The sequence below is a fragment of the Sceloporus undulatus genome, chromosome 8 (genome assembly GCF_019175285.1).
Source record: "Sceloporus undulatus isolate JIND9_A2432 ecotype Alabama chromosome 8, SceUnd_v1.1, whole genome shotgun sequence".
NCBI lineage: Eukaryota > Metazoa > Chordata > Lepidosauria > Squamata > Phrynosomatidae > Sceloporus > Sceloporus undulatus.
In genome coordinates, this window is record NC_056529.1 from 12,846,238 (window position 1) to 12,874,033 (window position 27,796).

A 27,796-nucleotide genomic window follows, 5' to 3' on the forward strand; every position below is an offset into this window, starting at 1 on the left:
GATTCCTAGAGAGGCGTCCTCTCAGGATTTCCCACATTCGCGGGGGTCTTGTGCCCCTAACCCTAGTGAATATGGAGGGACGAGCGTATATGTTTTTCTGAGCTCTGCTTTGAACCTATTGGGTCTGCTGGGTTTAGGGCAGTGGAAATAACCCTCTCTCCTCTTTGTGCGTCAACAGGAAAGCCGAAGAGTACCTGCGCCTGTCCCAGGTGAGATGCGGCCCTTTGCTGGCCCAGATGACCGCCACAAGCCGGGCCGTGATCTGCCTGGACCTGGCTGCTGCCTTCACAAAGAACCCTGTGGACAAGGTAAAAATGCCCCTAAATGACATTATATATATATATATATATATATATATATATAGTGAAATACACAATACATTCTTATATGATACATATGACACATGTATCTTATATGATGCATAGACATGTAACATATGACAAACAAATAAAACGAACGTAACATTTAAACAACTAGGTCATACATCCCTCAGCATTCATTACTTCCTTATGATGGAGGAAGTGGGGAAATACTGTAGCTTAATAAATAAAGCAGAGCCTTCCATATGTTTTGGCCTTCAGTTCCCAGAAGCCGTTGACAGCATGGCCAGTGGCAAGGGATTATGAGGGTTGTAGTCCAGTTTATGAAAGTTGTATCCTCTGCATTCTTTGGCCTAAATTCTCTTTTAGTCCTGACCCAAGTCGATCTCTTGAACCCACTAGATTTATCTGTGTGTTGCCTTGTGATCCAGCAATTGATTTGAATGGGTCTGCTCTAGTGGAGAGTAACCAACAAGATTTCAGCCACTGTCTTTGTAAATAACTCTGTAAAATTTAGACCACAGAAAAGATTCCTTGCATTTCTTGTAAATGATTTGGAAGTATCTTTTGTTAAGCTGGCCTGCTTGGATGGCTGGATAAGAGCATTATGTGCCTCAAGTGACTAGAAGAATTTTGTTTTTCTTATTTTCTTATATCCCGCCTTTCTCCCAATATAAGGCAGTGAACAATTTAAAACCATAAAGCAATTAAACCATTTAAAAAGTTAAAACCGTTATGAAAGTAAAATACAAACTTACAGGCCTGGCAAAACCAAATACCATTTGCTTTGCTTTTTCTTTAAAGGATTACTTGGTGACACTCTCTGGATTGAACAAGACCACTTACCAGAGCTGCTTGAGGTCCTTCGAAAGCCTGCTTGGCCTGCATTCGAACCTTGGCATCCGAGAATTGGCCGTTCAGTTCTGCTGCCTTGAGGCGGTGAATATGGCATCAAAAATACTGAAAAGGTAGGCATCCTTCTTTAAAGCAGTTTGTTGACCAGATGTTATCATTGTTAAGAAATCATAGAATCATAGAGTTGGAAGAGACCGCAAGGGCCATCCAGTCCAACCCCATTCTGCCATGCTTGAAATCCAAATCAAAGCATCCCCAACAGATGGCCATCCAGCCTCTGCTTAAAGACCTCCAAAGAAGGAGACTCCACTACACTCCGGGGGAGTTTGTTCCACTGTCAAACAGCCCTTACTGTCAGGAAGTTCTTCCTAATGTTGAGGTGGAATCTCTTTTCCTGCAGCTTGGATCCATTGTTCACAAGTGGGGTCTGCAAAAAAAAAAAAAGGTTGCATCCGAAGTGCTCATCTTCATGACAGCCATCCATCTTCCAGGATATTCTGATCCTTTTCTCTCACTCACCCTACCAATTTTCCATTATTCCCCCTCCACGAATTGGATAATACTCCATTGCCTTTGAGCATCTTGTCCTCACTCAGCTGTTTTGGCTGAGTTTTCTATGGTTAAGTTTCCATCTAAAGATGGGGGTTCTTTAAATCTTGGGGTTCCCCGAAGCCTGCAAATAGCCCCTCTTGAGCATGAATTGTGCTCCTTTGGCCACCAAAGGACTGATACTTAGGGGATGAGTTTGCTCTTGGTGTAGAAGTGGTTCCAAAACTTTGGTCCTCCAAGTTCCCAGAAGCCCCAGCCATCTTGGCCAACAGTAAGGAATCCTGGGAGCTGGAAGTTCAAAACATCTGGAGGATCAATGTTTGGGAACCACTGGTGTAGAAGATAACCTTTGGTTCTTGTTTCATATCCAGTGTTATTTCTTTAATATCTTCTTACAATTGATTTTGCCTCATTGCTTTAATATCCATTGGTTTGTTTCTACTTAAACCAGTATAAAATAAATTATTTTTCATTCTTTTAAAAAGTTCCCAAAGGGTTGTTAAGACAATTTCCAGCTGTGTTCATAGCACTGTTACAAAGCAAAGAGGTGTATTATTTGAGCCTTGCCAGTCATGTTGATATGGCTTCATTTTCAAGAAAGCAGATTTTCTCTTTTCAGGTATGAATCCAGCCTATCAGAAACTCAGCAGGTGGACCTTGATTTGTCCAAACCCTTATTTACAACTGCAGCATTGTTCACTGCTTGCAGGTAAAATTATTTGATAAAAGAAAAGTATTTATCACAGAGGGGAAGCTTTTGGGGACTGATAGGATCAGTATGAAGTGTGTACATATGTCTTCAAGTCACCTGTTAACTTACAGCAACCCCATGGATTTTAAATGGGTTTTTTAATGCAAGAAATACTCAGAGGTGGCTTTGCCAATTCCTTCTTCTGAACTATATAGCATACAGCACCTGGTAATAGTTGGTGACCCATCCAGGTACTAACCAGAGCTGATCCTGCTTCGCTTCCAAAGTCAGATGGGATTTGGTGCCTTTAAGGATATTTAGGTCTTTTAGTGAAAGGCATGGAAAACTGTAAATCCCACAGACCTTCGCACAGCAGTCAACATTTCTGAAATGTTGAAGCCAATAGGGAGAAGAGGATTTCTGGGTTTTAGTAGGGGAACGAGGAAAATGTGATATTATTACCCTTTACAGATCAAAAGTCACTTCGTTGCTTTAAAAACGTAATGTAAATCACGTATAATTTGGTTGTACATAAAATTATCATATTTGCAATATATCAAAAATCCAGTTTATTCAGATAATAATAATTACATATGAAAAATTTCAGTACCGTATATATTCATTTTTATTGTTGAAAATGGAGCTACAAGATCCTGAACTGTACAAAACAACTGAAGTGCAAGGAATGTCTTCCGTTTTTGTTTTGGAAAAGTCGTGCAAAGTCCTGAGTTTATCTTAGCATTATGTGAGTGAACTCAAAAGAATAGCAAAGCAAGAGGGTAGAACTCAAGTAATTGTTGTCATCCAAATTAATTTGCATGAGTTTCTTTATCTGTGTGGTCACTTGAAAATGTTAGCTGTCAGGAGACACACTGGCACTTTCTGGGAGTTATATTCCAAGGAATCTAGTTCTTACCTACTATAGATGAGCTGCTACTTGCAAGCATGATTTAGGGCAGTGATGGCGAACCTATGGCATATGGGCCAGAGGTGGCACCCAGAGCCCTCTCTGTGGGCACATGTGTCATCACCCCAGCACAGAGTTTGCCAGAGTTTGTTACTAGAAAGCCAGAGGGACATGGCACTTTGCAATAAATAAGTGGGTTTTGGGTTGCAGTTTGGACACTCGGCCTCTAAAAGGTTCACCATCACTGATTTAGGGTTTAAATTAGAGCATTGATCCCGCCCCCAATTGTATAGGGTTGTGTGATATGTTTTCCAGCAGTATAATTTTCTTTACAGAGTCCATCTGAAGATCTTTTTTCCCCCTCCATGTTGCAGATATTTGAAACTTAAAGTGGATAAGAACAAAATGGTGGCTGCATCCGGTGTGAAGAAGGCCATTTTTGATCGTCTCCATAGCCAGCTGGAGAAGATCAGCCAGCAAGTCAGCCGTACGTATTTCCTCTCTTTCAGACTAGGTTTCCTGTTTCCAGTGCAGGCAAGTAATAAGTTGTAACTTCCAGGGAAGAACATAGCGAGGATGTAGCTACCGGGGGGGGGGGTCAGGGAAGGCAAAAGAATAGCAATGCCCCCAATAAAAATTCTGTGTCCTAATGAAATTTCCTTCACTCCCCAAATTTCTAGCATTGCAATAACTTACCGTGGTTTTAAATTAGTGGTGTTTGAATAGGAAAGCTTAATTTTTAAAAATGTTTTCTCATCAGGTTTGAAGCTGTATTTTGTTTTAATCTTATCATATGAGATATATGGGGTCCCATGTGGGGGTGGGGAGTGGGATTGTTGTTGTTGTTGTTGTGTGCCTTGAAGTTGTTTTCCATTGTGGGGTTTTCTTGGCAAGATTTGGTCAGAAGGGGTTTGCCATTGCCTTCATCTAAGGCTGAGAAAGTGTAACTTGTCCACATATGTCACCCAGTGGGTTTCATGGCCAAGCAGGGATTTGAACCCTCATCTCCAGAGTCTTCATCTAATGCCCAAACCACTTCATCACGCTGGCTCTTAAGAGTAGGATATTGAATTTAAAAAAACACAAGCTGCTGGTAAGTGAATGAACTGTTTGCAGACAAATCATTATGGTCTCAAAATATGGAAAAAGATGGCACATGGGAGCTTTTAGTTTAAACTCAACATTTGAACTTCTCCCTGCTGCAGAAGTGGCTCTCTCAAATTGGTCCTGTCATGATCCTTCCAACAGGGCTAAAAAAGTTCTAGATCTGAACAGTGTTCAGTGTCATTCTGCAATGCTAGAAATTTGGAGACTGAAAGAAAACTTCTTGGGTGTGCAAAGTTCTTGTGTGTGTGGTTTCTTTTGGGGGGGGGGGGAAATGGTCGGGTTTAATCCCATCCCCAGTTAGCTACGCCCAGGAACACAAAGATTTATCATTTACCTTACAAGCCTTTTGACAAGAGGGCAGAGTCCTTTCTGTATCATAGATCTGTTTTATAATGTTTCTTTTAAGTTAAATTGAGGAAATGGGCCAAATAATGTCAACACAATCCCAGTTTGAAGTGTCGGGGAGGATATGCAAAACAAAGAAATGAGTTGTTGTCAAATGGGATAATGAAATGTATGTTCACCGTACATTTTTAATGTATTTATTTCTGGCCACCCTGTCCCTAAACTTCACGACTGGATGAAGTCTAAAACATGCATTAAGAGAACTACAGAAAGCCTCAGGAAAATCAAAACCCATTGGGTTGGATCCAGAATGACTGACATCAGTTAACTTCCCCTCTCTAAAGTGATTCTTTCCATCCTTTTGGCAATCCTATAGAAAGGATTAGAGAGCCTGCTGAATGATGCTGTTGTTGGGGACGGGGACGGCACAGGCTGATTGAACAGAGCCCTTGAGGGGCAGATGTGGTCCCAAACCATTCCCAATTGAAAACTTAGTATAGCTCCTACAGCTCTTAAAAGGGAGGAAAGTCTTACAGTAATGCAGTAGCTACTCAAATGCTTGGGTTACTATCAAACTTTGAGTATGCTACAAATGAAGTAATGAAAACTGGTGGGTCAAGTGCAACCTACTTGATATGGATGGTTTGCAAACCCCTGCAGCCCTAGCCAGCATAGCCAATGGTAACGCATGCTGGGAGTTTCAATCCCAACATATACGGATCCACACTTCACACCCTCTTGAATTTAGAGCTTGCCCATTGAAATTATGCATCATTAAGACAGGCTTGCTAGCCTAAAATGACATTATCTACAAGTCCAGGTTAGTATAAAACTGTACTTGAAAGAGTTGTTTTATCTTATTTCTAAGGAGAAAACGACCAGTTGGCAGTGGAGGCCACCAAAAACCAGAAGACCTTCGTTGACTGCCTTGGGAAGGAAGAAGGTAGGTGTCATCTGCACTGGCTTCCTTACTTTTCTGCACAATAGAGCCCTTTAATGGTCAGCTCCTGGAGGGACTCACTGCAGACACTCCTGGAAATTATTCTGAGCTATGCTATATAAACCTCTTCAGATTGTCTATGCATGGAAGAGATAAATAAGCCATGGGATGTTAGATTGCAGCTCCCACCCCATTCAGCATTAGCTAGGGCTCAGGGCGGGTGTTGTCCAACAACATCTGGAAGTCCAGATAGTCTTTACCCTTGAGGGAAACAAAAATCATCTTGCTGTGGGTTCTAGTAGAGCAGGGACTGGTAGAAGGTAGATCTTAGGATGAGCTGGAAGAGCTTAGCAAAGATTCTGACTTCAGTCATTTAACAATAGAAGCAACAATGTGACTCTCCCTTTGTCCTCTAATAGTTCTAAATTATAATGCTGACATGAAAAAAGACAGAAGGTTAACCAGGAGTATTTGTTTATTTATGTGCATGTAGAAGGAATGTAACCTTTGTAATCTGAGAGAACGCCTCTCTAGGAATCTCTAGGTCCTCCAAATGCCTAGGAAAGTGTTCTCTCTAGGTCCTCTAGTATGACTTCTGGCATGAGTCGATCGCAGAGTAATGCTGGAGGACCTACAGATTCCTGGAGAGAACATATTAATCAAATACGTGAATAATCAAAACTGCAAATGTGGAGAGCTGACTATACATGTTGTTTTTTTGCTCCCGGCTCTAGTGATGCATCTTGGGTTTCTAGAAAAAGAAAGCATTCCCATGAACAAATGGCAGAACTTAAATCAGGGTGGACAAAGTGTGGACCTCCAGATGTTGTCAGACTGCAGATCTGATTGTTCTTTACCATTGACTATGCTGGCTAGGGCTGATGGGAACTGCTGTTTAATAACATCTGGAGGATGACAACAGGGGAATGACAAAATGAGGGCATTCCCGCCCCCCAAAATAAAGCTTCTGCCCCCAACAAATGAATTGCAATCGCTTGAAACCTAACTTGAGAGTTTAGAAATACACTTCGGGAGTCCAAAATGTGACAAAATAGAATGAAAACACAGCGAGTAAGCAAGTAATTCTAGGTGTGAGTGATTTTCAGTGTCTTACTCTCCGCAATGCTAAAAATTTGAGGACTGAAGGAAAATTTCCCAAGGAGGCAGCATTCTTGAGAAGGGGAGCTCATTTCAATCAATCAATCAATTTTGCCAACTTCATACTATGCCTCCAGTTGCTATATCCCAGGTGGCAGTTTGCCTACCCATAATATAAATATGCCGAAGTAGGATGGGATAGCATAGATGTGGGGAGATTTCACCTCCCCAATACTGTTGGACTACAACTTCCATGAACTCTAGCTCTACCATATCCATTGTTGAGGAATGATAAACTCCTGGAATGCTGCCTTTCAGACCTTCCCAGAGCACTTATCTGCTCACAAAACATCCAGTCTCCTCAGTGTCTGTCTTTTTTCCTCACTCAAATAGATCTGGAGACAGAAGTAGTGGTCCCTCACAAGCGTCCAAAACGGGAAACTGAAGCTACAGAGGAATATGAAGAATGGAAAAGGAGAATTCTAGAAAATGCTGCAAAGTCACAGAAGGAGAATGTGTGATCTGAGTATGTGCATGTGTGAGAGTGAGTGAGTTCCAAAACAGGACCTTCTGGGTATTCACTGTATTTTGAAATCTTCAAATTTCTGGTGGTTTTGGAGTTTTAGAAGTTAGAGGTCTGTCTGGTGAACATAAAGGCCATCCCTGCCAATTGGTCAGTATTTGGCATGAGGATTAGATGGCTGAAACAACTCCAAAACTGAAACCAACAGAAGAAGTTACTTAGGTTATCCCTGTTGCTTATGTCAACATTCCTTTGCATCTTTGTCATTTGAGGAAGTTGGACTTCTTTTTGTAGCAACACAACTGTGGTGCTGTGGATTGGAAACTAGAATTTGCACTCTTCACTTTGAGGATGAAATATTTTATTGTGCAGTCAATCATGACTATACTTTCTCAGTAATGGAACCATTATTATTTTCAATGGATGTTACTTCCACATGGCAAGTTCCTGCTACCAGTTTCATTCTCATATTTGTTCTGTGAAAACTTCCTTGAGTGCCTAAAGGGAAGGTAAAACTTAATGTTTTCACCCCCATGTTTTGTTTTTAAAGCAAGGATGGGCAATGTGATGCCTTTCAGATGTTGGATTGCAGCTCTGATCAGCCTTGATCAGGGCGAAGGATACTGGGAATTGGAGTCCAACAACTGGAGGCTACACTTTGCAGTTTGAAATTTTTTTGATGTGGGGGCCTTGGGATAAAAATGAAATTCTCCCTAGAAGCAAATAAATATTTTATTTCTCTCCTTTCTTTGTGTCTTATTTATTTCGTTATTCAGATGCCACAGGTGAGTCAAAATCAGAGTGATTACATTTCCCTTCTTAGGGCTTCCTTACTGATAATCGAAAGTTACCCCATTCAAATTGTCATAGGAGCGAATGTGGTGTAGTGGTTAGAAAAGGGGCGTGCAATTGTGGTTGTACTCCCCTCTGAGAGGATAGAAGCATTTTCATAATTTTAAATTTTCATTTAAATTTATTGCTGTGCCAGAAAATGGCCACAAAACCACACTGCTTGGGTTGATGATATCCTGTAACAATCACATGGGTCACCATAGGATTCAGTCTGCTTTAAAAATTGTGGACAAGTAAGGGTAAATAAAGGAGAGAAAAGATTGGATGGTAAATGTTTTGCAAGATGGGTCTCCCATCCTTCCATCTGAGATATGATATTCAGAGTGAAAATATTCCACACAACCCTGATAATGCCGCAGTTTTAATTACATTCAGAAGTCATTCATCCCCTGATGTTCTCAAACATGAAAGATCTGTATCGCCTACGTAGCCATATAAAAAGTAAATGCAATCCCCTGACATTAATGTCTAGTCATAACTGACTGTAGGGGCGGTGCTCATCTCTGTTTCTAAGCCAAAGAGCCAGCCTTGTCCAAGAACTGCTCTGGTGGTCATGTGGCCAACATGAGTGCACCGAACACTGTTAACCTTCCCACTGAGAAGTGGTACCTATCTGTCTACTTGCATTTCCATGCTTTCAAATTGCTACGGTGGCAAAAGCTGGGACTTCCGATCATCAGAACTGGCATCTTAACCACTAAGTCATCACATCCCCTTAGCTATATAACCATTAGTAGTATTTCCCAGCCTGCCCACCCCAAGTCCTCAATGGGCAGCTGCTAAACCAGTGATTCACAAATTTTGGTCCTCCAGATGTCTTGGACTTCAGCTTCCTGAATTCCTGACAGTTAACCAAGTTGTCTGGGTTTGAAGTCCAAAACATGGAGCACCAAAGTTTGGGAACCATTGTGCTAGAGCAATGAGGATCTGTCAAGAAGCAGCTGACTCAGTGAGCTATATCCATTATGACAAGCAGAAGCAGGATTCCTGTTGCAATCTCCTCACCTTGGGAAAAAAGGTGGAAGTCTCAGCTTCTTCCCAGTCAATAGGAACAGTAGCCTATCTGTAATAGAGGCTGCTGCTCGGTAAGAGAATTGGGGCAATCTTCATTGCCCATACATGTTCCCTAAGACTAGGAATGGGAAGGGCAGCTATGAAAAGAACTAGACAAGATCCTAAAGAGTAAATTTAGGCAACTGAACCCTAAAATAGGACTCGTTGAAACCATCATATCCCCCATCACCATGTACAGATGTGATAGCTAGAGAGTGAAAAAAGCAATAAAGGGGAGAAACACTGCCCCAAAAGGGGGGCATCATGCCACCCCTGAAAGAGCTGGAATGGGGCTGTGGCAACTGCATGCCACAGTCGCCAGCCAGCCACCCACACCCACCCCCCAAATGGAAGTAGAAAAAGTGCTCTAGAGGTACTAAAAGTGTTCGCCAGCTCTGGGGCAAGTAGTGTCTGAATGCCATGCCCCCAAATCACCTGGAAGCCGGCCGGCATGTAATCGCCAGCGCAGCTTCCAGGTAATGGGGGTGTTATACATCTAAACACCACACCTCCAAGCAGGCGTTGAACTGGACATTCAGGGCCGTCAGTTTTAGCCCTTAGAAGAAAACATGTGAGATGTGCTGGAGAAGAGTGCTAAGGATACTGTTGACAGCTAAAAAAAAAACCAAATGGGTCCTTGAAGAGAAAGAGCTTGAAGTCTCCCTGGATGCCAAGATGATCAATATTGGAAGAAATTGCTGCTAATTGCTAACATATAATTGAAGAAATAAAGAAACAAGAGGCATAATTTAAGTCTTTCCACTTCCACCACCACCCCTTTCTAAAAATGCAACCAATTTTCTTTTTCTACAGACCACCCCACTGGACCCTACTAGCCTTAAAGGCTGAAACTGAAACACACTTTGTGGTTATGTAATGGAAAATGATGGAAGAAATCTCATTGCCAGATGGGGAGTTAGACCACTTCCTACAATCTTCAACTCTTTTCATGTTTTGCCGATCTTCAACTACAGGTTACGCAGGACTCTGAGACATGCTTGGGAACCTTCTCAGCCTGTTGGCGGCAGCAACCACATAGAAATGCTTCTGTAAAGAAAATCGAAACAACACAGTAAACAAAGACAATCCTGATTTTAAAAACAAACACAAACAAACAAACAAGTCCTATTATAATACTGTTGCAATACCCCCACTTGTTTTTAATGAATTTTCCATTACTTCTTTGTAAATTGTTTTCCAACCTTAGCTTCGAATGCTAACAATACTTAGTGTGGAAATAATTTTGTCAAACTGTTCTTAAACTACTTTAAAAACCACACAGCCTTTTCAAAGCTCTGTAATGCACTTGGTCAGTCACAGTAACAAGAATTGGCACTAGCAATCTGAACTGTATTTTAAAAAGAACTGAGAAGCCAACATAAAGCTTACCTTCCATTTACGCTGAGCCATGTAACGCTGTAGTAGTAGCTGAGACTTTAAACGGACCTTGGATTTCTTGGCTTTGGCTGGCAAATCTGTCAGCCATTCGTGTTTAAGGCAGTTGGCTGCACTTGTCCTGCCACTGTGAAGACAAGGAAGGAAATTTGTGAATGGGCAACTTCAGACCTAAATTATCAATGGTATCATTGAAGCAAATGCTTCATGGATTCCATTCACACCACACAATTATAGGATTACATTCCACTTTAACTGTCATGGCAACCTCTTGAGATTTGCAGTTTTAGGCAGGAGCACTCAGCCAGAGAACTCTAGTGCCTCCCTCAAACTTCCAAACCCATGATTCAATAGGATGCAGCCATGGCAGTTAAAGTGGAATCCTCTGTCTGCAGGGGTTTCTGGGAGGTTGGAATGGGCCAATGGTGCATAATCAAGGCCCAGAGATAGCTGTGGGGAAACCCTCATTTCAAATACCTTTTTTCCTTTATGAGGAGCCTGGACACAAACTCTTTGGCCTCTTCTGACACTTGTTCAAAGGCTTCCGCGTCAAAGTCCCAGCTGCAATTGACAATGTAATTCATGGTCTCTGTATCTGTTTCTCCAAGGAAAGGTGATAAGCCACTGAGCCTGAAACAGGGAGCAAAGGCACTGTTAAACAGCACTCCCTTCAGAAGCTTCTGGGGGCCCAATTGACTATGAGTAAATACTTTCAGGGTGAAGAAAGAATAGAAGTAAGTGATAGCTAACATCGGGTAATTGTTCATTCTGGTGTAGCAGAAAGCCAACCAGACCAATAGTTCTCAGTCACTGGCCCTCCAGATGTTTTTGGCTTCAGCTCCTAGGAGCACAAACCACCTGGCTTAGTCTATTGACAGGGATTCAGGATAGTCAAGTCCAAAACATCTGGAAGGCCAAAAGCTGCTTTCTCAAGTTTGTTGAATTGCATTATCGTAGCTGCTTTCAGTCTCTGTAATTCCTTTCTTGGCCCTTTCACAGCTTAACTGCCAAATTAACATTGAATGAAATCCTGGAGCTTATAGTTTGGTGAGGCAAATTATTGAATGCAATGTAGTCATGGTAGATTAAGTGGAATGATGGTACTGTAATTGTTTCGTAAGAAAGGACACCAACTCTCATAAACTTTGGCCACTGCTAGCCTTATCTATGGAGTCTGTGTTGTCATGACTAAAATCCTCCTGCCCTCCCTCCCAGAAGGTTTACTCACAGCATATATGCTATGACGCCTACGCTCCACATGTCCGTTGGGAATGACACAAAGTCATAGTTCACCACTTCAGGAGCCAAGAATTCTGGTGTGCCAAAATTCACTTTCAGCTTATCACGGGGTTTGTACCTTTACCAGACGTGAAAGAGAGAGAACATAGCAATGAAATGATGCTCCAGCAGATACATGGAATATATATAGGGCTGAATTTTTTAACAAACTGTTGAAAACATCGGCAAGGTTTCATTTTTTAAAAAAAAAGAAGCAATGTTTCTAGATCTTGGTTCAAAACACATTGCAAAAATAATCCAGTTTGAGACCACTTTAACTGACCTGGCAAAAAACCACCATATAATTTAAAGTTTTTTAAGATCCAGGATCAAACAGGAAGGTACTATTAGACCCTTTTACATTTTACATGTTCCCCACAATTATCAGGAACCAAGGCTTTGCTGTCAGCTCTGTCCCTGATGTTGCATACATTTCTTGGCTTCTGCACCTGACAGATAAAATGGCCCTGACATAATGCTTAGAAGGGTAAATGCAAAAAAACCTGACTCTGAGGAAGGTTATTCTAAAATTCAGGGCTATCACAGAAGAAAAGACTTCATATGGCAATGGCCTATCTAGCCTCCAAAATAGGTAATATGAAAGACAACAGCAGTCAAAAAGGGGATAGGGAGAAAGCATACCTCCGTGCTAATCCAAAATCAATTATTTTAATCTGGTTTCCAGTATGATTTACACACAGTATGTTCTCAGGCTGCAAAAGAAGAGAAGATACTCAAATCAACATTTGCAGTCTTTTCAGAATGTGATATTAATTTGGAGCAACCCAGTGTGGTGCAGAGTGTTGGGTTGCGATCAAGTAGATTGAGGTTAAAATCCCTGCTTAGCCTTGAAGCTCACTGCATGATCTTTGATCAGTATCTCTCTCTGTCTCAGCCCAATCTACCTCACTGAAGAAAGCTCAAGGGGTGACGTAATACGAAGAAGATGAGAACCATAATCATTACGCTCTGAGATCATCAGAGAGAGGACAATTTATCAGTTTAATTGTCCTTTGCTGCTACGTGCATTCAGGTTAACTCCAAGGCATGGCAACACTGTCACAGAGTTTTCTTGACAAGATTTAGAATCACAGAATCATAGAGTTGGAAGAGACCACAAGGGCCATCCAGTCCAACCCCATCCTGCCATGCAGGAAATCACAATCAAAGCATCCCCATTGACTGATGGCCATCCAGCCTCTGTTTAAAGACCTCCAGGGAAGGAGACTCCACTACACTCCGAGGAAGGAGTGTGTTCCACTGTCCAGCAGCCCTCACTCTCAGGAGGTCCATCCTAATGTTGAGGTGGAATCTCTTTTCCTGGAGCTTGCATCCATTATTCAGGTCTTGTTCTCTGGAGTAGCAGAAAACAAGCTTGCTCCCTCCTCAATATGACATCCCTTCAAATATTTAAACAGGGCTATCATATCACCTCTTAACCTTCTCTCCACTGGGTGATCTTAGGCAAGTCACATACTCTCAACCTCAAGAGGAGACAATGGCAAACAACTCCTCTAAACAACTCTTGTCAAGAAAACCCCATGATGAGTTCACCTTATAGTCACTATAAGTTGTAAACAACTTGAAGCCACACAACAACAGCAACAAATTGATTCTCCACGTGACCTTGAAGGACCATATTCCCATCATATTCTCATCCTTCTTTTTACCTTTACTTTTTTTCTTCTTTCTTTTTTCTTTTCTGTTTTTGTTCTACAAATGTCTCCATGTTTTCTAGTGCTGGGCATACGTAAATGTTGTGGGGGACGGAGGAAGCCATTTTAAAATGTGGATCTTCTCCAGGGATTTTTAAGGCCTCTAAACAGGCAATGTGGGCCACATTTTTTTTTAAAAAAAAAGAAAACACACATATGCCCAATACTAAAAGTGTGAAGGCACCCTTCAACCATCCTTGGTTCAAAAGGATGGACTGTGTAGACTACAAGAAGTGATGTGAATTTTCCATCACCTTCAGGTCTAGATGAAGAATATATTGTTGATGCAGGTAGTGGATTCCTTCACATATCTGCTTCGTAAAGAGGATAGCATCCAGTTCAGTAAGGCTGTAGTTTTCATCTATGATCCGGTCAAATAGTTCACCACCATCCACACTGTCAAAACAGAACATTGAGGAGAAAGAAGTATCTTCCGATTAGCTCGATTTAGGCACATCAGGTTGCAAGTTCAGCAATATTAAATAAACTAATGCAAGGTTACAATCTATATGTTACCTAACTAAAGTTATATAGCCCAATCCTATGCATGCTTTCTGAGGAGCAAGTCTTACTCGAGGCAATGGAGCATATTTCCCAATACACATATTTCCCATGCTAAAATAAGATAGATTTCTTTTTTCCTCCCTCTCCCTTTCTTCTTTTATCCCTGAATCGTCTTTTTCTAACTCTCATGTTCTCCAGGTATATTGACCCACAATACTGCCAGCATGAGGACTTACTATTCCATAATTAAGGTGAGGTTGTTCTTTGACTCAAAAGCATCATAGAGCTGGATCAAATTGACATGGTTTAGTTGATTCATGATATTGATCTCATTTTTCACTTCCTCCTGAAAGATGAGACATTAGACATAAACTGTCAGGATTTGCACATCTCAGTTTTACTGTAGGGAGTTCAGGAAGCATTCCCATCTTGCTCCCCCCCCCCAAAAAAAACCCAGCTATCAGAAGAGGATCCATTACAAGGTGAAGAAAAGGGGAGATACAGGGAAATCCATTCTTTTTATTTCTGTATTTAGTTCTATGAGTGAGGAGAAACATAGGTAGCTGCATTATATTGGATGGTCCTCCAGATGTTTTTGGACTGCAACTCCTGTCATTCCTTACCGTTGGCAGCATTAGCTATGGCTAAGGGGAACTGTATCCCAATCACATTTATCCACACATTCTGCACCTCCTCCCTTTTATGAAGTCAGATTGTTCATCTAGCCCAGGATACTTCGCTCTGATCTTTTGCATGATCTCTTTCATTTCTGTTTGTTTTTAGCTCAAGATGCCAAGGACTGAGCTTGGGACCTTCTATGTATATATGTTCAAATGAAGGGTACCAGCAGAGTCTAGGCACGATCATAAATACAAAGGAAACTATTGCATATTGTAGAGGGGTGGGATATAAATTATTATTATTATTATTATTATTATTAAATTCACTCTTTGAGAGGCCCTCCTCACTTAACCGTATTAAAAGGTATTAGGAGTGAATTCTATAAATGTAGGGCTACCACCAAAAAAGCCATGTATCAATCTAGTATCTTTGAATATGGGCATAGATCTCAATCAATTTTAAATTTGCCCAGAAACAAAGGCAGTGTAGCAAGTACAAGCTTTGGCATGTGGACTAATCCCTTACTGATAAGAAAGTCAATTTGTCAATTTGTCTACAAATGCTGAGAACTCTACAGGGTCAAAATAACATATTAAGAATTATATGTTAATTCTTCTATTATTATTTTCAAATAACAGAGGGAAATTATTTCACATTTTGCTCTTAATGAGATGCATGCTCATTAAAGTTCTAGAGCAACAAGTAGTGACGTGTTATAGATAAGTCACTATTAAAAAAAACTAGGATGGTTTTACAGTGAAATAAGCTTTCAAGGATAGCCCTGGAAGGTTTTGCATGCAACAAAAGCTCTGGGACAAAATCCTCTTGATGACTTAGGCTTGCATAACTAAGGGTTATGCAGGCGCTGGAATTGTTTATGACATTATGTAAGGATGGATCCATACTTTTTTATGCAACAGTTATCATGGGGGTTTTCTTGGCAAGTTTCTTCAGAGGAGGTTTGCCACTGCCATCCCCTAAACCTGAGTCTAACTTTAACAACAACTATTTAATTTTGGAAATCACTAACCTTAAGAAACACAATCTTTTAAGACTAGCATTCCAAATTGTGGAGAATTCTAAATATCAGAGATAACCAAGACCATGGTACATGTTTATTAGTCATGAAAATTAAAATGCCAATCTTTTCTCTCCTCTCCCTCATGCATTGATTTCTGGAAAACTACTTTATTGATGTTGTCGTTGTTATGCTGGCTGGATAGTTGTAAATCACAAATTCAATAACCTCATTATACTGCATCTTGGACATGTTGTTTGGTGGTGATGTTCATCTCTGTAAAATCTTTAAGATACTAATTTCAAAAAGAGAGAGAGTACTAATCTATTTCCTGTGCCACTTTCCCATATATCTTGTTTCAATTCGCAGATAAATCTGCAATTTTTAAAAATCTCTCTCTATACACACACACACACACACATCTATAAACATACACACACACACCAGATGATTCCAAAAGGATGGTGCAAAAGTAAAGCTGTTCTTATTCCGTGCTGTTCTTATTCTGTATTCCACCGTTCTTTTTGACTCACCTTGTATATATAAGTTTAATGCATACATTCTCTCAAACATGGGCTTCAATGTGTATTTTGAAACATTGAAACTGCCATGAAATATGGTGGATACCTGCAGAGGTATCGTTCAGGTCATCTGGGGCTGGAAGTCAGACAAATCAGATTCACATTCCCTGACTGGAGGGATTCTTTTAGCTGTTGCTTTTAAGTATACTGTTCAGACTGAATTTACATGAAAAACTGACAACCCACTGTTGTCCATCATAAACTTTCAGTGGTGACCAGAGGACCTTCTCATCCCAGGCTCTGGAACAACCTGCCGGACGAGATCCACCATATTACCACCTTGGAAGCCTTTAAAAAGGCTATTAAGACGGATCTCTTCCGGCAGGCCTTCCCAGACTAGGTTAGATCCATTAGACATGCCTCCCCCCTCTAGTGATACCTCTATTGTTCCGTTATCAAAATTGATTGATACCACCCCCCATCTCATTTCTTGCGCTAATCTGTGTTCCAGAAAAGTATCTTCTCCAGGTTGTCTTCCAACATTTTATCTCACCATCTGTGTCTCTTTTATTTTTAAAGAGGATGGAATTACCCTCTCTTTTGCTACTTTCACTTTGATGATTTTGGCCGCAAGACAGAGCCCAGTTGACTTTTCGGTGCACTTGTGAACTTGACCAAAACGCCCCCTGTTGAGAGAGAAAGAGAGAACACAACATAAATGATTCCTGAAGGGGAAAGGGCTTAGGGGACAACTCCCTGCAGACGCCTCCAGAGACCAACTATTCTTATCATCAATTAAAAATAACCTGGTACAAAGCGAACGGAATTGGGAGGTCAGGAGTCTGGGAGCTCCTCTTTCTCCCAGCTTAGGGGGGGATTAAGGTTGATCTTTTCATCCAGTTGTTCAGTGCTTACATTAAAATATTACTCCCCATGTATATTCCTCCATTTCACAATGGAATGACATCCGATGGTGGTCTGCATTTGATGCCGTAACAGGACACGCCTGTGCGGCTGCCCTTTAGCAATACATTTCCACAGTTCTCCTAGAAAGAGAGCTTGCTGCTTTCTAAATCAGGAATGAGGAAATGAAATGGGAATGGAGTAGGTTCCCTCTGCTCATGCTCTCCATGGGCCAGGATGGAAATTCTGCTCCCAAATTATGATAGTCAATAGCAAGAATTTTTCCCGTAGTGTACCAAGGAGCAGTATCATATTTGTGCCCTCTGGCTACAACTGTTTCATTCTCTCCTGGAAGCTCACCAGGGACCAGAAGCCAATGGTCTGTGAACAAACACCAACCCATGGACCATCACTTTGAGCATCAATGCTCTAGGTGACAGGACATGTCCATTCTCCAAGCAAACCAAAATGATACAAATTTACCCTGTGATCTTTTGCATGTTTATTCAAAAATCCCACTGTGTTCATTAGGATTTATCCCCATGCAAGTGTGTACAAGACTGAAGCTCTGGGCAATTTTGTTTCTGCACACCTGCTTGTCTAATAGGTACATTTTAAACTTTGTTGTTTTTTTTTTAATTTCTTTTTTACAATAATATTTGTCTGGATAGAGAAGGGTTAGAAGGCAGCAAAGACCTCATAAATTATTACGGAGGGTGGAGGCACGTATATACATTTTAAGGACAGAGGATAAAGGAATTAGATTAAAGTCTGCTCTTGTGGATGCTTTCTGCAGAATATGCATGTGATTTTTCAAAATAATGTTTTTAAAGATATGCTCCATGAGAGAGTCTGACAGACTGCTGCCCTTACTGACAAATGCAAGTTGTGAAAGTTTAGTTAATTTCAAATGAGATTTCTTGAAACTGATTGAAGTGCATTGACTTCCCTGAAGTCCATCGACTATCCGATTACATGCCACAGGTTATCAGATTATCACCAGACCACAATCCCAGTAGCCCTGAGTAAATTGGAATCAACACAGGCAACAAAAGAACACACTATATTGTATATTGTGGTTATTTGCCTTCAGGACAACTCCTCCTGTAGAGTTTTTTCCCCACAAGATTTACTCAGAGGAGACTTCTATGGTTGAGAGAGTGTGACTTGCCCAATGAGTGTTTCCTTGGCTGAGAAGGAATGAAAACCCTGTTCTCCCACAGTCCTAGTTCAATAGTCAAACCACTACATCGCACTGGTTCATGCATGCAACACCCTGTCTTCCAACCTCCTTAATGTGGAGCACGGGGACCTAACATTTATAGGTGCTCTTAGGACAGACTTGAGAAACAAGTCCAAAAAAACCCTAACAAAATTATACAATATTGCAGATGAGGACCAGTCACTCATAAAAGCAGCCATTACAGATAAACCTACCCTCCCAAGACTTCATGATGGCATACTGAGTAAGAGGCTGTTAAGTCGGTTTGCTTGATGCTCACAATGCGGTGTTCGAAAGGAGCCGGAGGGGGAGGGCTGTCATCTAAAGGAGAAAAAACACACCATGCATTGATTTTTCTGTGCAGCAAACAGCTGGGTATCTAATTCGATCTCTTTGGCTTATACCTTTGCATCCCCAGGAGAAGATGCTTCAAAATGCCAGTGAGAACATTGGCCAAATACGCCTACAGTGATAGAGCGTCTCCAGAGACTTAACAGATAACATTTTCTCCACTGACGTAGGCATTGTTCCAATGAGCTCAGGAACAGGGGAGATGAGATCTACTGCCAACTCTCACAGGCTAGGATCCATGTAAATATGCAGTAATAAATTGTTAGCACATATATAGTACTTTATAAGCCTTCCTTGCATATTATCAAGTCAATTGTTTCAGACAGCGGGGGGAACTTCTATCTGTGTAGTTTGTCAACATAAACATCACTTGTCATACTTTCTGCTTTTAATTTCTCCTTGACCTCACTCACTAGAATCCCATTCTAACCATACAACCCAAGAAAGCTCCTGAAATAATACATGTTAGTCTTTATGACTGCATAGATGCCTTTGGTCCAAAACACACTGCAGAAATAATCCAGTTTGACACCGCTTTAACTGCCATGGCTCAGTGCTAGGGAATCCTAGGAATTGCAGTGTGTTGTGGTGCCAGAGCTCTCTGACAGAGAAGGCTAAATATCTCACAAAACTACAATTCCCAGAATTCCCTAGCATTGAGCCAGGGCAGGTGAATCAGTGGCAAACTGGATTATTTCTGCAGTGTGTTTTGATCTTTGTCATTTTAACACAATGAAGAAGCAGCAACATTTTTATAGCAATGAGAAACCACACGGAGCATCCCACTAACGGATGTGTGTATCTTCAAGCTGCCTGTTAACTTATGGTAACACCATGAATGTCACAGTTTGTTCTTAGGCAAGCAATATTCAGAGGTGGTTTTGCCAGTTCTTTCCTTTGAAATAGCACCTGATATTTGTATGCATGGGAATGGATGTGTCAGGGGTGGAAAAGCTTTGATATTAAAAAAAAAAAAAAGATTTAAAGCAATGAGATAAAAATCCAAAACACACACACACATGCAAAATTAATATACAGAAAAAATGTTGCAAGGATCCAATGATTAAGTATCCTTTGGACCCATGAGAGGCTTTCAACTCCCCAAAGTCCCAGCTCCTATAAAATAAAGCACAGTGGGAGTTGTAGTCCTAAACATCTGGAGAGAGCCAATTTTTCCTGCCTTACACCAATAATTATTTAGGCTAGTATTTTCCCTGATATTCTTGTTTTCTTTGTGCAGGAATTTTATTTATTCATTCGCTCTTGACAGAAAAACATTCAACTATATTAAGTTGGAGAGAATTCAGCCCAGATATACCTTTACTACATTGGATGCATCTACATTGTAGAAATAATGTACTATGACTCCACATTGTAGCTCTATCCTGCAGAATCATGGGATTTGTAGCTTTACAAGGTCATTAGCCTTCTCTGCCAAAGAGTGCTGGTGCCTCACAAAACTACAAAACCTAGGATTCTGTAGGATGGAGCCATGGCAGTGAAAAGTGGTATCAAACTGCATTATTTCTACAGTGTAGATTCACCCCTTGTCTCCTGGGAGAGGTAGGTCTTGAAAGGAATCAAGACTAGTAAGATTTGGAGGGAGTCAGGGAGCCATGTAGTCCAGCCCATAGCTTGCTTGATACATTTTGGATTGGGTTCAACACACCTGCAGCACAGACATGACCTGAGGCTGCTCAGGTAACACAGAGGACCATCTACTTACCAATGATCACCTCTTCTGCTTTGCTAGCTGCTAGCAATGGAGTATTTTCTGATGGTTTCTCTGCCCCCTGATTCGATCTACTTTCCCGTCTCCTTAAGGTGAAGCTACACAATTCCATGCTTTCTGGTTTGACTTCTTTCTCACAGTCTTTCATTATTTTTGGTTTTTCCTTGGGACTTTTCGCTGGGCTTCCAGGATCTTTCTCAGTGTCCTTTGCAACGGAAATCAGGCATGGAATAGTCTTGCATTTGCTGTCTGCTTTTTCTTCAGCCTCTGTAGATGTTGCTGCCAGAAGGCCCTGAAGTTTGGGTGCCTGCTTTTCACTTGGTTTATTAGAAAGCCTCCCTCCTTTTTGTTCTTGAATGGGTTCAGTCCTGCTGCTCTTAGAGATCTGCTTAGCTGTACAAGGCTCCGACAAATGTTTTGTTCCTTCATCTATTGAAACAGAAGAGATAGGAGCTACACTTTTACCTCCGGGGCTGTTAGTCGTTCCTTCTTTGCTCTTTAACGTCTTCTCTTGACCATCAGTCATTTGCACATTGATTGAAAGCCTAGGGAAAACAAACATTTATTTTTCAGATACTTCTTTGTGGCCTTGTTGTTATGTGCCTTCAAGACATTTCCAACTTGTGGTGATCCTAAGGCAAACCAATCACAGGGGTTTGTTGGCAAGGTTTGTTCAGGGAGCAAGATTTGTTCTGCCTTTGCCTTCTTTGAGATCTTATGAAGGCCAGATTTAGTCCCAGGCCTTAAGTTTCCTACTCTTGGCCATGAATAATGGAAAATGACAGCATACCATTTGTCCATCTACTGCCTATACAGTGGGCCCTCCCATACACAGGGATCCGTTCCAAATCCCTCCACATACGGGGAAATCCGCACGTGCTAGAGCCCCATTAGAAGTAATGGGGCTTGCGCCCACAGCACACAACACAGCAGCGGGCGCGCGCCATGGGCACCCGCCCAATTACTTCTTCCAGGGTGCACGAGGGGCTTTTCCAGCACAACTCTGTACTCAAGGAATTAGACATGCCTAAAGTAGATCTAGGGCCTATATGCCCTAAGGGCACCAGATCCTGTCTGATTTAGGAAGCTAAACAGGATTAGGTGTGAGGCCCCCTATGAATACTTGGTGCTGTGGACTATATTTCAGAGGAAGGAACTGGCAAAAGCACCTCCTGAGTATTTCTTGCCTAATAAAACCCTATGAAATTCATGGGATTGCCATAAATCAATAGGAAACTTGAAGGGGCACACACACATAAAGTAGATCAAACTGAGAGAAAAAAAGTTGGTAACAATAAGCTTTTGTAGACTAAGAAGGAAAGCAGACCAGTGTGGGGGCATCGCGGCCACACACTTCACGCCCCGACTCCACCCCCAAACCGCGAACACACCGCACACGTGCCCAGATGGCGGACGTTGTGGGAATGCTCCTGCAGTGCAGTGTTTATACACGTTGCACCAAATAAACATGGTATCCATCCTTCATTCTCTTGCATATTTGCACATATCCAAATGATCCTCCTAATGGCGTGCTAAACTGCATACTCTGTTCTACAAACCCCGTATCAGGCAAGTAACTGAGATCTTGTCCAGAAGTCTATTTGACTGAGCTCTGAGCAAGATTCCAAGAGGTGAATTTGCTATATTAAATCCAAACTAAATTAGGCTGCAAGGTGACTCAGAAGTATTTCAAGTCACCAAACAGCTTGTAAAGAATATAAGTTGTGTTACACATCCTTTGTTCCTGACATAGCACACCCAAAAGATAGCAACATTGTACAATTATGCCAGTTTGATAGCACTTTAACTGACATGGCTATGGAATCTTGGGATTTGCAGTTTGGTGAAAGATTTAGAATTATCTGCTATAGTTCAAGGGAGTGTACTGGACCTCGGTCACAGAGTTTTATACCTCATTAAACTACAAATCCTAGCATTCTATATCAAGGAATTAAAATGCTATCAAACTGATATAACTGTGCAGTGTGGACACAGCCTTCATTGTTAAACAGCTTTACTAATCAATACCACTGTTCAGAAACCTCCCAGATTTAAATAAAAGTATACACTTGGGTCCAAAGCACTATGCTTATAGTGCCCAAAGCTCTGGACATACTCATGGATTATTTTTTTAAAATGTTTCATTTGAACAGCAGTGTCACATGCCACATGCCATATAACAAACTGACTTGTGAAACTCTGATGAGTTAAAGAGACTTGAAATAAGAGGCACACAGGGCTGTTGTTGGAGGAAATGCAAGCCCAGATTATCATTGGGGTGACATAAACCAGGGTTGGAAACTGTAAGGTCTTCCAGATGTTGTCCTAGCATTTCTCACCATTGGCTATGCCAATTTGGGCAGCTGGGAACTATGGGTCTACAACATTTGGAAGGCCATATAATTCCCATCACAGCTCAAATGGGCACACCAATTTTAAGATGCAAGCCAGGATGGAAAATACAGTTTGGGGGATGAAAAGGAAAGAAGTTATTTCATTGAATTAATGGGAAGAATGGCAGTTGTACCTAGGGAACAACTTTGCAACTTCTTTTCACGCTTTCTACTTGGCCAGAGCTTGGAAAGGTTACTTTTAAAGACCTCAGTTCCCACACTACTCCAGGCATTACGACCATTGTGGATTTTGGGAGAGGCAATTCCCAGCTCTGTTTCCAAGCTCTGAGATGGACCTTTTGCCTGATCTAGTGGGACCCCTTCTCTTCTCAGGATCCGAGAACAGAAAATAAAAACACTAGATCATTACCTTGTCCGCACAACTTCACCGCCAGACTTTGAGGTGGATGGCTCAGTTTCCCTGGTAGGAGCACTGAGTCGGGAGGTGTTTTTTTCAGTCTCCTTTGACTTTGGACTATGATGCTTTTGAGGAAGGTTTTCCAGGCCTGGGGAGGTTTTGTCCATATTCTGGCTTCCTGAGGGAGTGCCGCTACTTAAGTTGGAAACCAGTCCACTCTTCTGGCCTGCAGCCTTGACACCAGTTTCCTTTTGCTTTGGGCACACTTTGATGCTCTTGGTTTGTCCAGACATTTCTGTTCTTTCAGGTTGGACCATCCTCTCCTTGACATGTACGCTGGAGTCAACTTTGGAAAAGACTGGACCGGCTGAATTCACCTTTTCACTTTCTCCAGTACATTCATCCAATTTTTTCTCCCTTTTGTTTTCTAGGAATAAAAATGGCATTCATGGAGATTTTTAAATAATAATAATAATAGATTGAGAGAAAGAGAGAGAAGGAGCCATTAGTAGGTCAGGGAGCAGGCCTTGGAACAACGTTCCCAGTAGGCTCAGGATTCTGAATGGCCAACCAATTTTATTATTGGTTGGCCAAAAACATTCAGCAACATATAATTACTTATAAAATATGATGACATAACCAACTTGTCATCTAAAAGTTATAGTCCCAAAATGTAACTTTTACATTGTCTGAAATCAAGCTCAAAAAATGAGCCGAGCTATCTATGTGCCATCAAAAACAGAATACAGTATTAAGACTGGACTACAATTCTGCAGATTTCTTCATCAGGATATATTTGAAATTACCTTCCAATGAATTCTTGCCTTCTGCCTGGATCCCTTTGTTGGCAGGTGCATGCTTACCTTTGGCACCTTTCTCTTCTGGTTTATCTTTAGCCTAATGGAAATTTAAAAAGGGAAATTATTGACAATTACTGAGTTGCAAATGTGAACTCCTTTCCTCATTTACTTCCCTCATCTCCAGAGAAGGAACTGAACAGGCAGCAACCACAAAGAGTTTTTGCCTGAGAAAATGTGACTTGTCCAGTGGGTGTCCATGACTGACCAGAGATTCAAACCCTGATCTCCAGAGTCATAGTCTAATTTGCACATCACTATATGACATTGGTTCACACAACTTGACAGGCCTTCAGATAAAGAAGATGATACTTGTACCTTCCAAATGTTGCTGGGAGTTGCAGTCCAACAACATTTAGAAGTTGGGGTGATTTCCATCCTCTGAAACTGAATGCGTCTTCCAACAGAGGAGCATCCTCCGTAAAATAGGACACATGGCCAGGCTAGTGGAAGGACTTCTGCTTAGCACACTGAGCTGTTTCTCAGTCCTCTCTTCTATTCAGTGCTTCATTCAGCTGTTTTGAACAGATCATACAGAGTAGCGAACAACTTGGATCTAGGTGTTGTTTACCATGTTAAGCTCACTTGAACAAGAGGGAATGTTCCCAAGAAACCCAGTTGTTTATGCATTTGACTTTGTGCCTTTGTTTATTTGCTTTGAGCTTATCTGCCCTTTTGAGTGATGAGAGACCCATCACGACATGTGAAAGAAGGAGACATGTTCCACTGGTATATTTCTGAAACTTTTCTCCATCAGCTGATACAACCCTGCTCTATTCAATGCAAAACATGGCATCTCAAAACTCAGCAACTCATGGGAAAACAGCAGCTCAGCTACTGCTTTGGTTTCATTCACGTATCTCCAGATGTGTGTCTGGAAGAATCCAGGAGTGGCAATTCCTGGATTCCTTTCATATAGGTTAGAGCTCCCGATGGACTATTTAACACTTTTAAAAAAATATTTCTTAAAACCAGGTTTGGATTTTCCTTTCTTTCTGAATTTTTGTTTGGCCTGTTTAACCATCTCTGAAACTCCTGAAGGATCCCAGAAGGATTGAAAATTGGTACTAGCCAAGATGGCTTCTTGTTCTCAAGCCATGTGAGCAAAACAACATGCATGCAATTTTCAAATGTACAAGTGGCTTTTAAAAAAGTATACAGCAAAATAAATAGCCACCAAGTGGGAACTAGTCAGGATTGAGAGTTAGGGAGGAGTAGGGTAGGCAGATATGGGGGAGGGAGCCTTAATCCTTTCCACACTGGTATAATCCAAATCTGGATCTTTCATCCCCCCCACAGCACGCACCTGCCATTTGCATTGGAAGAAAAGCTCCCATTGGTACAAGTGGGGGTTTTGTAGAAGGGACCAGTTCAGATCAGGACCACAACAAGAGCCTGATTCCAAAACTGGCACAATCTCAGTTGAGCAAACAGTCATACGTTGTCCAGACCTCCTTATCCAAGCAGTTGGGCAGAGGGCAAGTAGCATGATGTGCCAATTGGGCCATAATCATTTGCCTGAGCACAACTATACCACCATTCTCTATAAACCATCATAGCCAAAGCAGACAACTGTAGGAAGCTTAGGGACACATTATCATCCCACCTGGAGAATCTGGAGGACCATCATCCACTACACACACACACACACCAACAAAAAAAATGCCCACAAATATCCCCCAAGAACTCTCTAGATGGCATTTTCACCATGCTTTTAGGCCCACCGTGGTGCATTTTTTACCTAGGATGGAAAGGCCTTTTTTCAACAACAGCTTCAGCCCTTTCCTCTTTACTTCCTACCATGTAGTCCTATAATGTCTTTAGGCTGCCAACACTACCCAGTTTCCTCCTCCTTCCCTTTCACCCTAGAAAGTAAATTGGGATCCCAGTGACCTGTGTAGTGGACTCATGCACTGGCAAAGGATTGCACTAGAGGGTTCCTGTGATAGTAGAAAAGAAATCAGGACTATCCCTGCCAAATTGGGACAGCTGTAGAATATGTTGTCCCAAGCTATTTGGGGCTTTGTAGGTCAGAACCAGACCATTGAAACTGGATTGGAAGCACAGAATCACAGAACCATAGAGTTGTAAGGGGCCCCATCGACCAAGTCCATAGAATCATAAAGTTGGAACAGAGACCTCAAGGACCACGCAGTCCAACCCCCTGCCATGCAGGAACTCACAACTATTGCACCCCCAACAAATGGCCATCCAGCCTCTGTTTAAAAACCTCCAAAGAATGAGACTACCACACTGCAATGGAGCCTAGTCTGTTGTTGAACAGCTCTTACAGTCAGGAAGTTCTTCCTAATGTTCAGGTGGAATCTCTTTTCCTGTAGTTTCCTGTAGTTGGGAGTCCACCCACCCCCTTCATGAAATCCAGTTACAACGTCCCCAGCAGGTAGCTTTACAGCTTCTTTCTCAGAGAAAGAGACCCCAGCACCACTTTAGGTAATTCGTCCCATAGTCAAACCACTCTATCAAGAAATATCTTCTAATGTTCAATCTGCTTGAGAGAAAGTGATGGGTCAAAGTCCCCCAGTGAGACCCACTGGAGGACCTTGGGCAAGTCACAGTTTCAGCCTCAAAAGAAAAAAACAGCAACCCCCCCCCCCCCCCCCCCCCCCCGAACAAATCTTGCCAGGAAAACCCTGTGATAAATTCACCTTCAGAAACAACTTGAAGGCACACAACAACAATATCAAAACGTAAATGGAAAGCAAGAGCTCATAATTTAATCTAAATTTCTCCAGTTTCAAAGCATAGGGATATTTTCATTCATGCACCTTCACTTACACATGGATTTATTTTTACTGATATCTAACTAAAGGCTATAAGGCTCCAGTCTGGTTTTTATAAAAGAAGATATTCACAGGTTTAGAAGGATTTGAAGTACACACAGATGCTTTCACCTTTTTTTCAGACAAAAGACTTGACATTAGTCTTGCAAACTGCAACAAGAGTTGCATTTCAACCGTTTTACCATATATGTCTGTTTTCTCCCTTCTTTTCCTTTCTTAGGATGTGTCCACATTGCACAATTATAGAAGTCTGATGCCACTTTGATTGTCAGGGCCCCATACTATGAAATCTTGGGTTTTGTAGCTTTGTGAGGCACTGAGAATTCTCTGCTAGAGAAATCTAATCCACATCCCCAAACTACAGCATTAGATACCCCACCAAACTTTAAATCCCAAGATTCCATAGCAGAGAATTCCCTTCCCTTTTCTCCTTCTGTTTTAAAATAACAAAAATAACAAGGAAACAGCAAAAAAATTAGCATCGAAGCCACTTTAGATAAGATCATGAAGCACTGTGGGACCTCAGTCCACCAGTTGATGCAGCTGGACTACCATTCCCATCATTCCTGACCACTGATCATAGTGGTTGAGGTGATCAGCCTTTGAATCCAGAAACAGCTGAAGGACAGTTGATGGTTCCAGAAAATAAAACCATGCATCAGGAGTCTAAAAGGCACCATAATTTCAATGAAAGACATGATTGGTATGAAGGTGTTAAGGATCAAAAACAAGGAACAAAGGGAAGAAACTAACCTCTTGTAGGATTTCAGTTGGACTCCTTTTCCTCCAAGGAAGTCCACCCTTCAGAATGAAGTCCACCACCTTAGAGTTTTTAAAGGTTTCTCCCAAAAATTTCACAATTTTGTCCACCGAATCCACCATTTTTT

At 41.5% G+C, this 27,796-nt stretch overlaps 2 protein-coding genes across 5 annotated transcripts in view; one reads left to right on the top strand and one right to left on the bottom strand.

Moving 5' to 3' along the window:
• Positions 1-8,081, top strand: part of ORC6 (origin recognition complex subunit 6) — a 9,279-nt gene extending 1,198 nt beyond the window's left edge. Inside the window, exons 2-7 of the mRNA XM_042437258.1 lie at positions 179-308; positions 1,125-1,288; positions 2,344-2,433; positions 3,697-3,809; positions 5,643-5,717; positions 7,206-8,081. Of these exons, the coding sequence (XP_042293192.1) occupies positions 179-308; positions 1,125-1,288; positions 2,344-2,433; positions 3,697-3,809; positions 5,643-5,717; positions 7,206-7,333 (700 nt within the window). The 3' untranslated portion in view covers positions 7,334-8,081. The remainder of the gene's footprint in view (positions 1-178; positions 309-1,124; positions 1,289-2,343; positions 2,434-3,696; positions 3,810-5,642; positions 5,718-7,205) is intronic.
• Positions 8,082-8,808: 727 nt separating this feature from the next.
• The window catches only part of MYLK3 (myosin light chain kinase 3), a 40,628-nt gene continuing 21,640 nt past the window's right edge, over positions 8,809-27,796 (bottom strand). For all 4 annotated transcript variants that reach the window (XM_042437256.1, XM_042437257.1, XM_042437255.1 and 1 more), the window contains 12 exons: positions 24,058-24,148; positions 23,264-23,678; positions 20,495-21,045; positions 18,633-18,738; positions 16,885-16,978; positions 14,369-14,478; positions 13,883-14,024; positions 12,556-12,626; positions 11,864-11,992; positions 11,113-11,265; positions 10,630-10,762; positions 8,809-10,287 (listed from right to left, as the gene is read on the bottom strand). In XM_042437256.1, coding sequence (XP_042293190.1) covers positions 10,216-10,287; positions 10,630-10,762; positions 11,113-11,265; positions 11,864-11,992; positions 12,556-12,626; positions 13,883-14,024; positions 14,369-14,478; positions 16,885-16,978; positions 18,633-18,738; positions 20,495-21,045; positions 23,264-23,678; positions 24,058-24,148 — 2,067 coding nt within the window. In that variant the 3' untranslated portion in view covers positions 8,809-10,215. The remainder of the gene's footprint in view (positions 10,288-10,629; positions 10,763-11,112; positions 11,266-11,863; positions 11,993-12,555; positions 12,627-13,882; positions 14,025-14,368; positions 14,479-16,884; positions 16,979-18,632; positions 18,739-20,494; positions 21,046-23,263; positions 23,679-24,057; positions 24,149-27,796) is intronic.